Source organism: Heliangelus exortis, chromosome 12 (genome assembly GCF_036169615.1).
Source record: "Heliangelus exortis chromosome 12, bHelExo1.hap1, whole genome shotgun sequence".
In the NCBI taxonomy this organism is placed as follows: domain Eukaryota; kingdom Metazoa; phylum Chordata; class Aves; order Apodiformes; family Trochilidae; genus Heliangelus; species Heliangelus exortis.
The window spans coordinates 9443145-9457263 of NC_092433.1; the positions used below are offsets into that span (position 1 = coordinate 9443145).

Sequence of the window (14119 nt, forward strand, 5' to 3'; positions counted from 1 at the left end):
CATGGACCCCTGGGGCTGCAAAGTGATTGGGACCCAGCAAGGTGCAGGGCATGTCCTGCCCCAAGGTTTGCTAGGGATGTGGTGGTTCCCAGTGCACAGGGACAGAGGCACATTATGCCTTTGTGGCTCTGGTGCCTGCTGCCCTAGGGATGGCAGGTGCTGTGTGTGGCAGAGCAGATGTGTCTTTGTTTTTCCTAATGGTGCTGGGTTCAAGTTTGTGTAACCAGCACTTATTAAACTGGGTCTAAGCTGTTCTTACAGTGACACCATAGTGGGGCTGAAGGCAGGCATCAGTCCATCCCACTGCACAGGGTGGCAAGGGTTCAGCAGTGCCACTTGGCTATCTGTAGCAGTGATGCAGCCTAGAGATGAGCAGGACAGAGGGGACCTGGAGTAAATATGTCCTCACCAGGGAGCTGCCAAGGGTGAAGCCACCTTCCGTTAATTGTATGGAAATGAGGGTTGGCTCCTGAAGCCACCTCTCACCAGGCTTTTGCTCAAAGCTTGTGACTCAGCTGCCTGCATGAGGGCAGAACAAACCCCAGCTGATGGTCTGCCATCCCCCATGCCAAACACCCTGCTCTCCTGCAGGGATCCCCCTGCCAGCATCCCTTGCCTGCACACTGGGGCCTGCTGCACCCATGCCTGCCCAGGGCTCATGCTCAGATGAGGGGTGCAAGCAGGGGCACAGTCCCTGCCCTCTGGGCAGCAATGGGTGATGTTGGCAGGCAGCCACCCACGATGGAGTCTGGTGTCTGCCATGCTGTGCTGCCAGCTCTGGATGAGGCCATGGGCTTTGTCCTTTTCTTCCTTGGTTTTGCACCATAGCAGTGTCTCCACTGGCTGAGCCATGAGGGGCTGTGCTGGCCCTGCAAGGTCTTTCATGTGTCTCTTTGAAAGGGGTGCTCCTCCAGCCTGCAGGGCCAGGTCCCACCAGTGCCCCTCAGGCACTCCCTCGCCTCTGCAGCTTTGTCCCTGCCACCATGTGTGCAACGGGGAAAGGATGTGAGGAGTGAGGAGTGACATTGGGCAATGCAGCATTGGCTTGGCTAGAGACAGAAACCCAAGAGTGTCTCCCTCACCCTGCCAGCCCTGAAGTGGGAAGCATGGGGTGGGGAGCCCGGGCACGGTGCTGCACCCTGTGGTCTTGCTACCAAGCACCTCACCCAAGTCCACCCTCTCTTCTCTCACCATGCAAATGCCTTCTGCCTGCACCCAGCTTTTACACAAGATGTTTGGCTGCTGAGCTGGTGGCAGACGAAGTGGTATTTCTCTGAAAGAGCCATTCCCATGACACAACATGGCAGCCTGCAGAGCTCTCCCGGTGGGGAAGAGCCAGTTCAGGGTTGTGCCATGGCTGGTGGCCGTGCCAGCAGGCTGACCACATGGGCTGGCGAGGGGCTTGCCAGGTCAGGATGTGAGGGTAGAGCTTAACAAGGAACAGGGCACTGCTGCGTGAAGCCAAAGGACTTGTTTTCCAAAAACAGAGCTTGCAGGCTGGGATGGGCTGTGTGCTGCTCGCTCTGCAACTCGTGGTGCCTCAATCCTCCCTGCAGCATCCCCCTGCTTCCCCCCACCACCATCCCTCAACTCTCCCGACCTTCTGTCTTCTTCGTTTCCAGGAAACACAGCTGTTGGCAGGGGCTGTCTGCTCCTTCCTCCCGGGGCCTGGGCCCTCGCCAACCCCACTACAGCTCTGTGCAGGGCGGGTTGCGCAAGGAGCCCTGCGGGCAGGCAGAGCAGAGCAGGTCCCGGAGCCACCCGCCGCCCCGATGGCTTCAGGCTCCATGGGGAAGCAGCTGCTGGCAAAGCAGCCTCTCGCTGGTGTTTTCGGGCTTGGTAAAGAGCACTCCATCCCTGGCAAGAGACAGCAGCAGGGTTTGCTCCAGCCTGGCAGAGAGCCCTTCCCTGCAGTCAGGGTCCAGTACTTGTTTAGGGGCTTCTCCCATGGAGGAGCAGATGTCTTTGGAGGGGTGAGATGCCCTTTAAGTGATGCTGGTGTGTGCATAGTGCAGGCTGGACGCCGGGCCATGCTCCCAGCCATGAGCCACTCCAGCTGGCTCTGGTCAGTGCATGTGGTACAGGGTGCAGAGCTGCCCAAACTTGTCCCTGCCTCCTGTGCACATGTCTGGCCCCAAGTCTCACTCAGGAGCAGGGACACGCATGTGTCCTGTGTGCCAGCTGCCCTGCTGCAGCCCCCTGAGCCCGTGCAGTGCCCAGCTGCCATGTGCACTGCAGTCTGTGCTGGCCCTGCTCTGGGCAAGCAGGCAGAGCCTGGCCCTGAGCCTCGTGTGGCTTGCCCTCCTGCTCAGCTGTGCAGGTACCTCTGTCCCATGGTAGCCCTGGCAGTTCTCCTGCCTGCAAACCTTCCAGGAGGCACAGGCTGCCTCTCCTGCCTGTAATGCGAACAGGGCACCATCCTGCTCCACTCAGCAGCATGGCCAGGGACAATACTGGCAGGACATCTCAAGACGTCTCCCAAGGGGGGGGTCCCATCTACAACTTTTTAATGACGTTTGCCATGAGTGAGGGCTGCCAGGACACTGGGAAATGCAGGTATGCCCAAGAGACATCCCAGTGCTCCCTGTCCTGCTCATGGACACCCCTAGACCATGCAGGATGTGCTGGCAGCATTGTCCTGGAGCCATGGGCCCGGGGTCCCCAGAGCACCTCCCACCTCGCATGACTTTTTGCCCAGAGAGGGCCTGGTGGGAGTACAATAATATTTGTATACCTAAAAGTAGAATGATTGATCCTGCTGCTGTTTTGCAACGTGTTGACAACTCGGCAGTGCAGAATTATATAAGTGTAGGTGGAGCTGACAAGTTTGTGTTTCAATCATATGAGTGTTGTTGTGCAATGCTTCCCCTCTGTGGCCGGTGCTTCAGCAGAGGCTGCCGTGCACAAGCCGAGCCCTTCCAGTGGTGATCCTGGTACCCGCTGCGAGGGCAAGGGATGCAAATGTTATTATCTGAGGTCTCAAGTTCAGCTTTAGAAGTCATCTGTAAGTGACGCAGTGGGATCCTTGCTCATTGCCCCTCCCTACCCAAGATAAATCACCCAGCACTTAAAAGTGGAACTTGATTCCTCAGCAGCAGGAATCCATCCTGTACTCCTGAGGCCCTGGGGGTTCTTTTTCCTGCTGTGCATCCTACCCGGTTGCAAGAGGGTTTGCAGGAGCCCTTGCAGAGGAATCTGAGCCCTTCCTGGCTGCGGGCTGCAGAGCCAGCATGCTGTGCTGAGCAGAGGGAGAGGCTGTGGTGCCACCACGGTGTGTGGGAGGTGGGTGCCTTCCTTGCCCCCCTTTGCCTTCACCTCCCAGCACAACCACTTCAGGGAAATGAGGCACCCTGATCCTGGTGCAAACAGGAGCTGGGCCTGTGCCAAGGACCAGCCAGGGCTCACCTGGAGCAGAGACTTGGCTGCCAGTGAAGGTTGAGGCAGGGCAAACAGCTGAAACTGGGATGGGCTGTGGTGCCCTGGGCAGGGGATAGGCAGGTGACTGATCCTGACCCCATGGGGGACCCCAGTAATACAAACAGTGTAACAGCCTGCAAGTGGGGAGGTTCATCCTCCTACAGTGCTGTTCCTTGGCTGCCTTCACTGTCCCCTCCAGGCATATGGAAAGGACTGTGCCTGGGCAAAAAAACCAGACTCCAAAAGGTTTCCAGAGGGTTGAGCCCTGGTTACATCTCCAAATTCCCATTCAAAGCAGCTCCTTGCCTCTCCAGCCTGAAAGTGACTGGATTCAGCTGATTCCCAGCAACTACTGGCTCCAGGTCCACCATCCTCACTGCAGTAACTAGGTTCACCAGAATTAACTCACCAAGCAGTGCTGGGAAAACTTGGGGGCAGTGCTGGGAACAAGCAGAGAGTTGTGGCAGCTGCAAGCCTGGCTTTAAATGTCTGAGCACCAGCTGGATTTCATTATTGGTGGTTTCCCTGTGAATCGAAGTCCCCTCTGGTGGGATGGGGGGCGTCCGTGGGCTACTTCTATCTCTGCATCTCTTCACTCCCCAATACCAGATGCTGGGGAGAGCAGGACCAGCAAGAGGCATCTCCGTGGTGGGCTTGGCTGCGGAGATGCTATAACCCGAGCCCTGCTGCTGTCAGCCCCAGGATGGGCTCCCTGTGCTGGCCTTGTCCGGTGGAAAATTCCTTTTGTCCCCAGAGCAGCAGGGAGAAAACCCTGGCTGGGGAATGGGGAAATGGGTGACCCACTTCCCCAGGACAGCAGGAGGGGTCAGGCCCCTAGGTCCGAGGGGACTGGTTAGAGCTGCTGATGAATGTGGGTGGGACAGAGGTCTTGGGCTACTTGGGGTTGTGGCCCTAAGGTTCGTTGTCCTGGGATCCCGGCCACAGAGGTGCACCGGGCCGGGAGCGGTTGCGTCCTCGTCCCGGACCGCTCCGGGCCCGACGGCGGGGCGCCAGGTCAGCGATGGAGGGGAGACACCCGGGCACACACCGGGGGCCCCGGTGCTCTCCGGTCCGGTCCGGCCCGGCCCGCGTCTCTCCCCCGCTGCGAGCCGCTGCTGCCCCCTGCGGGCGGCCCCGGGTGGCTGCAGGTGGGGGGCGGCGGCAAGAGCGGCGCCACAACGCCAGGGGGCGGTACCGGGCGGTGACGCGCGGGGGCGTGTCGGGCCGGGCCGGGCCGGGCCGCGGCGGTCGGAGGTGCCGGTACCGCCGCCACCATGTACCGGGCCCTGTACAGCTTCCGCTCAGCGGAGCCCAACTCGCTGCCCTTCGCTGCCGGGGAGACGTTCCTGCTGCTGGAGCGCAGCAACCAGCACTGGTGGCTCGTCACCCGCGCCGGCTCCGGCGAGACGGGCTACGCGCCGGCCTCCTACCTCCAGCGGCTGCAGGTGGGCCGGACCGGGCCGGGCGGGCCGCGGGCCTGCACCCCGCTGGCGGGAGGGGTGGCTATGCTCGCCTTTGTGGGCACCGCTGGGGGTCCCGGGGCCGGGGGGCTCTTCCCGCCGCCCCCGTACAGGTAGCGGGTCCGGGGTGCGAGCAGCTGAGAGCGGCCCCAGCCCGGGGTTGCTGTGGGGCGGGCGGGGGAGGACTGCCCGGTTCCCTGCTTCGGGTCCCGGCTCTGCCGGTTCTAGGAGCCGCTGGCTTTAGCTGGGGGAAGTGGCCCTTGTTGCCGTGGTTCCCCCCAGGGCTGTGGGTTCCGGCACGCTGGAACCTTTGGGGACATCGTGTTCCTGCCTGGGGTGAGCATCTGGAGCTTAAAGGGAGTTCTGCGGGGGTCGGGTTTCGAGAGCGAGGTCTTGGGAGCTTCAGCTCTGCAGGTCAGGGAAAAAATGAAAGCTCAACAGCTTCAGCCGGAGGAGATGGCCTGGGTGAGGGTCCCTTGGACACCCAGATGCAAATGAGGAGGTGAGGAGCTGAAGGGACAGCTTTACTGCTGCAGAAGTGTGAGTGGAAGACAGAAAAGTGCCCAGGTGATGCCCCGGCGAGATGGTGAGGGGCATCCTCCTCCCAGGAGCATGCAGAACGATTCGGATCTGCCAATTGGTGTAAGTAATCAGCACCTGTATGGACAATCTTCCTGCTCACTATTTAGCCACGGGGGTTTCTGTTCACACAGCACCCAGCACAGTGAGGGCAGCCAGGGGGTGATTGTCTTCCCTCCACCAGCACCAAGATACCAGCAATGAACCTCTGCTGTCCTACGGGCTGGGAGAAGCCATGGAGTTGCCCGCACCTGCGGTGACAGTAAATACAGCTGGTGATACAGATAGCTGCAGAAAGTCATAGCAGGCTGCTGCACCCCTCAGTGGGGTCAGAGGAAGGAGGGCACCTTTGGCTGCCTGCTGTGGGTGAGAACCCTGTGTGGGTGCAGTGGGAGAGAGCTTGCCTAGAGCCTGTACAGTGCAGAGCTCTGTCTAGTTGAGACTTCTGGGAGATAACATGATTTCTGAAATTAAAACAGGCCTTTCATATAAGGCTAATTCATGGGGGTTTTACACTCCTGGACCTCAGGGGATATCTGTGGGAACTACATGCTGAAAACTTGCGTCAGTGATTGGTTAACTGTACACACATCTTAGACTGGTTTGGGTTGGAAGGGACCTAAGAGATCATCTAGTTTCAACCCCCCTGCGTGGGCAGGGACACCTCTCACTAGACCAGGTTGCTCAAATGCAGGTGAATGTTAAAAATGGGCCTTTTAATGTCTGGCTGAAAATGGTGACAAGCCCCTTTATTTCAGTGTGCTGCTGATGCTCCTTCAGATGCCATTGCATTTCTGATTAGCAGTAACTCAGCCTGTAAGTAAGTGTGGGTGTGTGCTTTGCAGAACACTTCAGAGATGAGCGTTACCTGGGGAGCATGTATGTGTGTTAGGGCAATGCTGGGGCTCTCTGCTGGCTGCTTGGTTCAGGAGCCAATCTTTCTGTGAGGCTGGGGCTCTTCTGTGGCCTGGCAGGAGAGGACATCTTGTGTATCAATAAGCCCTTAAGCTATTTACAGGAGCTATTTACTTCTACAGCAAAGACCTTATTAAACTACTGGATTTTAAAATCCCATGGTGGCATAACTCCAGGCTGCTGCTTATGAGTTTCTTCTCTTGCAGTCCCCTGATTCATTTGCTTTTGTGGTGTGATGTCTTTTCACTGCTGTAGGTGCAGGAGCCTTCTCCTAGGCTGCCTTCTGGTGCAGCCTTCCTGCATCTCTCCACCTTGCTCCTACCAGTTTCAAAATCTTAGAGGAAAAGCATTTCTTTGCTGAATTAATTTATCAGGTTATTTTTGATACAGCCTCAGAATAGTGTACAGCCTGCCACAGCTGACTCCTGACAGTAATTCACTAGTATTAAAGCAGTGTTACCAGTGACTTTGTGAGCACTCTCCTCTGGCTCAGATGTAACTTTTTCAAATGCCCTTAGACCTGGCAGCAGGAAACAGAAGAGCCTTTACTGCAGAAGCTCATCTGTTTTTCACCATTAAGTTTTCAGCACCAGCACTTGCCTGACAACGTATGAGGCAGCAGGATTTAATTTGCTGCTCCACAAATGCAGTAATGCTCTGTGTACGTGACTTTCTTTCCACCATTACATCCTCCCAGCTCCGAAGAGCTGATCTGCAGTCAGAACCCCCTTTTATGCATGGGAGGAGGTATCTGTGTGCTGAAAGCTTGCTTCAAACTGTTTGCTGAATGTCCAGGATTGAGAGTGCAATCAACTTGTCACTGAGTTTCCATGTAATAAGGTCACTGAGACTAATTATTGAATGGAATTTGGGAGGTAATTAATGCTGCCCCAATCACAACCAAACAAAAAGCACAGCTAATGATTAGTGTTAGGGTGCTTAGCAGGGAGGGAAAGTGGCCAACAGGAGTCACCATTGTAAAAGTCAGCCTTCGGCTTCCTTAGCGGTGCAGTCAGCTTCCAGGTGAGCTACAGATTGCACAACAGTCGTATCCAACAGCAGCAAATCTCCTGAAAGCTCCTTGCAGCAGGCTGCTGAGAGGATGCTCATGGGAGAGGCTTGGGCTGCTGTTGCTATTGCCATCCGCTATTAGGAGCATTAGCTTTCTGCCCAGCTACTCTCAATTTTCTTTTCTTCTTTTTCTCAGCTTTCATAGATACAGGGAAATCATGCCTTGGCTTCTCTAGAGGAAAACGTAATTCCCATTTATTATTTAAAGCTTATTCTTGGCTGAGGTCTTGTCGCAAATGCGGCAGAATTTTGTATTGAAATCCTAGTGGCTCAGAGTTGCTATTTAAAAGGGGCTTAGTTGTAGGTGAAGAAAACACCAGCAGCAACACCTTCTTAGAAACATACACTGCCTCTAAGAAACAAGTTAAGGCCAAGCCAGGGCACCAGAAGGTGCAGGTGATGTGCAGTTAATTTGTGTCAATTAGAAACACACAACTTCAGCTGGTATTCCCGCTGATTTTACTCCTCCGTAGCTCCCTTTTAGCTCCTTGGTGGGCTATTAAGAGTCATTTCAAATCGAGTGCCATTCTGGGGATAGGTGCTGAAGCCACTGAGAGGGAAGGATTGGGCTGCGTGTTGCTGAATAGGGGGCAGGTTGTGAACTGCAAATGGAGCAAGGTGCTTGCTGAAACAACAGCCTCAGAGGCACCAAAACCTGGCTGCACACACCCGTGGCTGGAGATCTTCAGCAGCGAGGTAGCGAGCAAATCTGTGATGAATCTGGGGGCTGACAGGTGCTGCTGCTGAGACAAGGGTAAACATGTATCCTGTGTTGTGCCGGGCAGCAGCAGCAGCATGTAGGATAATTGCCTCCAGCTATTGATGGAGCAAGAGACAAGTCCTAATATCTAATGCCAGGTGAATGCTGCTGCAGTGAAGCTGCTGGTGTGAGTGCTGTGGCTTCTGATTGAGTGGAAGGGTGCCTGTTGGCGCAAGGTTGGTCTTTTGTCTCCAGCTGTGTGCTGATGCTTAGGCCGTAGATGAGTGACAGCAAAAAAGTGGAGATTAAATTGGAGCTTGGGGTGTCCTCTGGAGCCAGACAGTCACTCCAGAAGGCCAGCCTTTCAAAGCTTTATGTGAAGCTGTGAAAGATTCAATTTAGAAAGCTTCCTTAAGGAGCAGGGCGTTCAGTTGGTGTTAGGAAGTGACAAATGCCGAGTCCAGCAAATAATAAGGTTCCTTCCTTTGGGTTAAATATCCTGTATGTTGCTATCACTATGATGGGACATGTAATTTAATAACAGGAGTCAGGAATTATTCCTGCTTTGGATGAAGGTTTCAGGCTGTACCTCAACAGCACAAGGAGCACAAATCTATCGGCTCTTAAGGAGGATGCCAAACTATGGCTGACACTTGGCTTGCCAGGAAAACTGATCTGCTTTGCTCCTGATAGGACAGGGAGCAGGGCAGGGGCTGGCTGTGGTGGTTTGCTGCAGGCTGTGGCACCCACGTGTGGGAGCAGCAGGCTGCTTCAGCTCTCTTCTTCACCAGGTGCCATGACTGGTCTTGCCTCATCTGTCTGCACTGACCCGAGCTGTACTCCCCATCAGTGGAAGTGTTAACATCTCATGCCGAGGAGAGGAATGGCAGCTTTAAAATGCTGTATTGGTAAATGTCAGGGGTGCAGAAATAAGTGCTAAGTTGCAGGGGGATGTCTCCCAGTGAAGCAGGAATGGCTCAGCATGCTGGTGGCTGCAGCTCAACTGCTCAGGTGTATTAAGCTGTTAGGAAATAGCTTTGAAATTACTGTTAGTAGCTTTTTCAGAATTGCTTAAAATTTGTTTGGAATAGCTGAAAAATTGTTTGCAGTGTGGGTTTATATTCTCTGCTTAGCTGAGGCCTTCTCTGGTCAGGCACATTTTCATGTTGTCTACCTCTGGAGAAGGGAGAAGGGGGCTGTCTGGGTGGGAAGATGTGTGTGCTGATGGTGAAGAAGCTTTGGAGTGTCTGGTGAGAAAACAGACCCAGCCAGGAGTATAACAAGCATTTTGAGAATGCTTTGCATTGCTATTTGCCCTATCTTTTTCTACAAGAATAAACAGGCTTGTGATAAAAATAAGAGACTGCTTTGTGCAGCCTAGCAACAACTTAACATTCTCCTGCAGCATGAGCAAGTGCACAACAGCAGAGCACAGGTAGTCCCGGCTGGGCAGGCGCAGGAATGGTGTTTCACCTCCCAAGCTGCAAAGAGAAGAGAGGTTTTTGCCAGGGAGTGTGATTTGAGCACTCTCTGCTTGCTGGAAACTCTTTTACCCTTGTTCATGTTGTATTGTTGTTCAGGACTGGAAGCATCCTGTGGAGAGTGAGGTAGTGTAGTAGCTGCCTCTCCTTGCAGCCCAGAGGTGTGGCAGGGCTCAGAGCGTGGGGCTGAGTGGCCACTCCTCAAACCCGATCCCTCATCCTGTGCCAGAACCCGTGGCCCAGGCTTACCCTGCACTGCCTCTGCTCTTGTAGGCCCAGCTCTTACTTAGGTCAGGTCACTGAAATTACTGTTAGTAGCTTTTTCAGAATTGCTTAAAATTTGTTTGGAATAGCTGAAAAAGTGCTTGCAGTGTGGGTTTATATTCTCTGCTCAGCTGAGGCCTTCTCTGGTCAGGCACACTTTCATGTTGTCTACCTCTGGAGGAGGGAGAAGGGGGCTGTCTGGGTGGGAAGATGTGTGTGCTGATGGTGAAGAAGCTTTGGAGTGTCTGGTGAGAAAACAGACCCAGCCAGGAATATAACAAGCATTTTGAGAATGCTTTGCTGGAAATGCTGTTTCTAATCTGGTTGTTTTTCTGCCAGAATAGTAAATGCATTGGTTCAGTGATGGAGCAGAACGTGCTGAAGCTGTAGCCAGTTTAGGGCAGGGGAAGCAGAGCTGTGGTAGCTCAGGTGCTGTCAAATCTTTCTCACCAGCATGGAGGCGATGATGGTTGTGGAGCATGGAGCTGGTTGTATGGTGTCAATCAAATGCTGAGATGTTCTGATAGCAAATGACTGGTTGCTGGAAACTCAGGTTTGGCAATTGTGCTTTGCTGAAAGAGTTTCTCCCTCCATCTACATAAAATCTAGCTTTAAACTTGGCACTCCTGATCACTGGCAGAGTTCCTCTTGTTGCTTCTGAACAGAAGATGATGGTGCAGACTGCTGTACAGACCACGTCCTGCACTGGAGCCTGCATCGCGTTTTGTCATCTGCTGCAGATTTGATGGAGCTTACAATGGGCCCGAGAGCTTCATGGTAATACTTGCACAGACCCTGGATAAGCACTTAGGCTAAAAATAAAGTTTTATTTTTGAGAATAAGCAGCTGGTAGTGCTTTGCAGCTGAGGCTGCGTTTCTTGACACATGCAAGAAATTGAAAGAATGAAAGCTTTTTCTCTGTGCTGCCACAACACTGAGGTGCTATCATCTCAGAGCTGCTATTGCTTTGAGATGGATTTTTATCCTTGAGACTAAATTGCACAGTCAGGGAAATTAAAACCATTTCTAATTACTGTAGCTAAAGACTTGACATCTTAGCCAGAAGTTCTGCAATCTTTCACAGTTCAGAATGATGAAAGTAGAAATATGCTAATGATCTTTAGCCCCCATTTTTGCTTGGCTGTGAAGATATGTTCTTGTTGCTATTAAAAGTAATTAGGCTTTTTAATATCAGATGAAATTTGCCTTTGTGACCTGAACACCTGCATAAGAGCTGTATTGGAGGTCTGGGCTTATCACTCCTGCTGCTGCTGAGCTGTGGCACTGGGGGATGCTTCGGGGGTGCTGGTGAGTTTGCTTTGGGATGGAAATGTTAAGCCTGTTTCATGGTTGAACAACATGAAGGATGTCTTGGTCAGAAGAGATCAAGCAATGGGGAGATGTCTGAGAGCCCATGTCTGCTTGTGAATGATGGGGCTGTGGCTCTGTTTGCCCTGGAGGAAGGGCAAGATATGGGGGAGCAGAGCAAGAAGAAATGTGCCATTTTCTTCTAGAAACTTTGAAGAGGCACTTTCCCTGAGCTGAAAGGCTGTCTGATTTTCAGCTTCCCTGTGGGGCTGCAGTGTCTGCAAGGTCATTTGCACCCCTGCCTTCTGGTGCTGGTCTTGCTGTGAGCGTTTCACTCTGTTGCACAAGTGATTACCTGCTGTTATCATGCAGTTTACTTTTAACTGAGTTTTTTTGGAGGCTGCCTGCTGTATGTTTTTTGAATTATTTTCATCAGGAGAAGATGATGAGGCTTCCTTCCCTGGTTTACATCTGGAGGATTGACTTCTCATTGCAAAGGAAAGGACTGCCAGTTTTGAACTAGGAACATCTGTTCAAAATAGCATGGGAAGGTGCTGATGCTGGAGGACAGCAAACACAGACACCCTCTCACCCAATTTGCAGGAAAAAGTCTTTAGTAGTGACTCAGTCACAGGTATTTATTGACCAAGGTGCTTCTCTGATTAGCATACAGGAATCTGGATTCTGTTCAGATTGTCACCAGCTCACTATGGGACTCTGTAGAAGTGGCTTTCTTTGCCAGACCTTGTTCCCCTGCATGTAAGTGAGGATACAGGCAAGAGCCCATGCAGGAGGGTTGTGGCTCAGCTGAATTTCTCTTTAATGTTGAAATTTACTTGATACAAATTTAAGCTCATCAACACTGCTGTGAGCCCATGGGAAAGTGCCCAGCAGTGTAGGGACATCTCTCTAAATTAACAATGGTAACCTCAAGTCAAGCTGTCAAGCAACAGGTCTGCTGAATGGTGTCTTCCCTTCAACCTTTGCTGTTTTCTGATGTTTCAGAAGATCAGTCTTGTGCTGTCCTCATCTTGAGCAGGGCATCAGGAGCACTTCTGGGTCAAAGGAGATTAGCAGATGTCTTCGAAGATGAAGTTTAAATGTCTCTGGGCTGGCTGAGCCACAGTTGCTCTGTGTTTGCAATCATGCACCTCTTCTGATCCCACTCATGCATGTCCTTCCAGGATTGACAGCATCTCATCAGGTGAACTCTTAGGGAAAGAGGAAACAAACAAAACAGGAGGAGAGATTTATATTGAAACCAATAAAGTGGAAAGCTTATGAAAATTGATTTTTTTTTTTTTTTTTTTTTTTTTTGTGATTGCTACTCTGTGTGAAGTATGGAGGGAAGAACATACAGAGGAGCAGGGAGAAGGAATTCATATTGGTTGGCTTTGGAGGAAAACATTCTGGTGTTAGTGATGATGGGAAAACAATGTGAAGAAGTGCTATCAGGGAGAGATGCAGCTCCAGCTGGGCTGGGAACACTGGCTTCCCTGGCTAGTGGCTCACAAATAAAGTTTTGACCTTTACAGGAGGAACCTGTCAAGCCTAATTTGTCTTAATGTTTATCACATGGTATAACCTTTGATTTAAAGAAAAAGTGTTTTGAAGCTTGTCATGTGAAAAGTGGAACAGAGGATGCTATTCATGACAACAGCTCTTTCTCTCTGTTCCCCTTCACTTCCCAGTCACTTTCTTGTTGTGGGGGTGTTGAGCACTATGCTGGGCAAAGCTCTGTTGACAGTAATGGAGAAATAGAGTTGTCCTGAAGACCCACGGCAGCAGGAGAGCAGTGTTATTTTCATTTCAGCTCTCCTGTGTTAGCACCCTGCAATGCAGGGCTCACCTGGCAGAGCTGTTTGCAGCCCTAGCAAGGGAGCAAAGCAAAAATACTTGTCCTCTTTTAGCATAAGGCTTAAGCAAGAAGGCAAAGGAAAATTTTGGCACTGTGGGCTGTTTAGAATGAGGTGGGAAGTTCATGGGTTTGTTTTTCCTGGTTATTTGTTTGCCTGGTGAAGTTGTTTAGAAGAAGGCGTCACTCCCTTCCTTCTTGGAAGCTGCTCACTTCTTGACTACTGAGTTGTGAAACTTGTGTCCTTCCTGTCCCTCTGATACAGCAGAAAGGCCAGCATCATCACCCAGCTGTGAGTGTAGTGAGCCCATTCCTTGGGTCAGAATGCCTTTCATGTTAGTCATATGTGCTCTTTTAATAGGTGTCTGTGCTGTCCTGTCCTGCTGATGGGGTCCCACCTACACCACTTCAACTCCCTCTCTGCTCAGGCTGCTGGGGTGCTGTGCCTGGGGATGGTCTGTAGGATGGTGATTTTTTTTTTTTTTTTTTTTGTGCCTGTAATTCGGGGATGCCAGCACAGGCTGATGTTTTAGTTTGTTCAGCTGCTCAAGAAGTTTGATTTAAAAAAGAATAAATCAAACTGTCAGACTAAGCGCACTAGATAATTCCAGGCTGTGGATCGCTTCTTCCTAAATCATTGGTTTGTGGTTCAGATTAGATCTCTTCTATGTAATAGCTATTAATTTTTTCTTGGCTTTTCCTAGTGCAAGTGAGGGCAGGGCCCAGCTCCAAACCTTCTATTATACTGAAATAAAAACAAAAGGATGAGGGAGAAGATGAAAAAAGAGCTGCTAAAACAGACACTCACCCACAAAGAGAAGGGGATCACCTGGAAGCTGTGATGATATCTTGATGAAAAGGTCTTGAATTCTTATCCATAGAGCTTGTGGGAGGGGTGCTACATCCCCAGCTGCTAATGTGGTTGGGTCATCTCCTATTGTTCCTGCCACTGGTTCCACCTCTACTACCCCCAGTCTCCTGTGTCTGTCCTGCCAGCGATGGCTCAGCCTGTGAGTTGTGTCCTCCTCCTCGGAAGGTGGTAAAAAAGCCTGGATGGGCCATGCAGGTG

General features: G+C 52.0%; 1 protein-coding gene across 3 annotated transcripts in view; it reads left to right on the forward strand.

Moving 5' to 3' along the window:
- The first annotated feature begins 4626 nt into the window (after positions 1–4626).
- NCKIPSD (NCK interacting protein with SH3 domain) overlaps positions 4627–14119 on the forward strand; it is a 47073-nt gene continuing 37580 nt past the window's right edge. Inside the window, exon 1 of one of the 3 annotated variants that reach the window (XR_011728229.1) lies at positions 4627–4862. Coding sequence is in view for 2 of the 3 variants with exons in the window: in XM_071755934.1 (XP_071612035.1) it covers positions 4692–4862 (171 nt within the window). In the remaining variant the exon portion in view is untranslated. Of the gene's footprint in view, positions 4863–4916; positions 5520–14119 lie in introns of those variants that run through there. The other 2 variants (XM_071755934.1, XM_071755935.1) reach the window with 2 other exon arrangements.